The 1181-nt window shown below is 41.9% G+C and overlaps 1 protein-coding gene across 1 annotated transcript; it reads right to left on the bottom strand.

Annotated features, from left to right (window-relative positions):
* Positions 1 to 248: 248 nt before the first annotated feature.
* Positions 249 to 1181, bottom strand: LOC101253513 (U-box domain-containing protein 11-like). Its single transcript, XM_019215167.1, has one exon. The coding sequence runs from the start codon at positions 1179 to 1181 to the stop codon at positions 249 to 251; it is 933 nt and encodes a 310-aa protein (XP_019070712.1).

Below are 1181 nucleotides of genomic sequence, written 5' to 3'. Positions count from 1 at the left end.
GAAGGACAAAGTGTACAAGGACATAAGAAATACATCCAACATGCAAAAACATATTTCAAAATGCAAGCTAAGAAACTTGCTAGAAGAGTATCCTGCTTCTTTTATTTGGTTAATTGATTCCTTCGATTCCAACGAATTCGTCTGAACCCAACATTTTTTTCCACGGAGGGTAAATATGTATATGAAAAACCATCGATATGTCAATGAATACTAAGTATTCATTGACATAAATATTGAATCCATCAAATTTAAATCCATTGCAAATATGCAGCTGTTTTGTTGCCAGTATCACCATAAACAACATCCATGTTAGCTTCCATTAGTTTCTTCATGAGTAAACTAGCCTTCTCTCGGGCTATCACAGACCCTCGAACCGAGAGATCAGCTAGCACAGATGAAAACTCAGGCAGCCTCAAAGCATCTCGTATGCATCCCTCACTTTCATCGAATAAACGGAGTAGAATATCAGCAGCTCCCTCTTTACTCAACGTACACTTCCCCTTCAAAATTTCGATTAGTAATGCCACGATTTTATCCATCTCTTTCAAGGCAGTGAGTCCCTCTTCAAACCTCGCAAGCAAGCATAGTATCGCCAATGATGTTCCAGCAAGATCCTGGCAATCAGAATCTTCCACCAACTTGATCAGCACCGGAACTGCCCCTGATCGAACAGCCACTGTGCAATTCCCATGAAACTGCACCAATTCAGCTAATGTACTCAGGAAATGATGAGAAGCAGGGCCTCGTGGCCTCGATATGACCTTAACGAGAGCCTCAACCGTTCCAGCCACGCCAAATTTTGCCTTGTTCTTATCTAACATTGCCAAACTACATAGAAGTGAAGCTGCTATCCTACTTGGTTCAGCTGAAGTCGAAGACAGGATCACCGAATTGAGAAACAGGATTTTCTCCATGTCTGCTAGAGTTTGCTTGAGATTAGGATTGAGTGAGAGATTGAATAGAACTGAGAGCGCGAGAAGTTGAATAGTAGTTGATGATGGAGACATCGATAAGCTGAGCAAGGTAGAAACAACACCCTTTGTTTGCGCTAACAAGTTTCGATTTTGAGGACTCACCTTTGTGATGGAAACCAAAGTTAGCAGAGCTTTCTGCTGATTTTCATGAGATTCAGATTGCAATTCAGACAAGCATTCAGCAATCGCCTCGCCTCGCCTCGCCAT

Source organism: Solanum lycopersicum, chromosome 8 (genome assembly GCF_036512215.1).
Source record: "Solanum lycopersicum chromosome 8, SLM_r2.1".
In the NCBI taxonomy this organism is placed as follows: domain Eukaryota; kingdom Viridiplantae; phylum Streptophyta; class Magnoliopsida; order Solanales; family Solanaceae; genus Solanum; species Solanum lycopersicum.
This window is presented reverse-complemented; position numbering and strand designations above follow the sequence as displayed.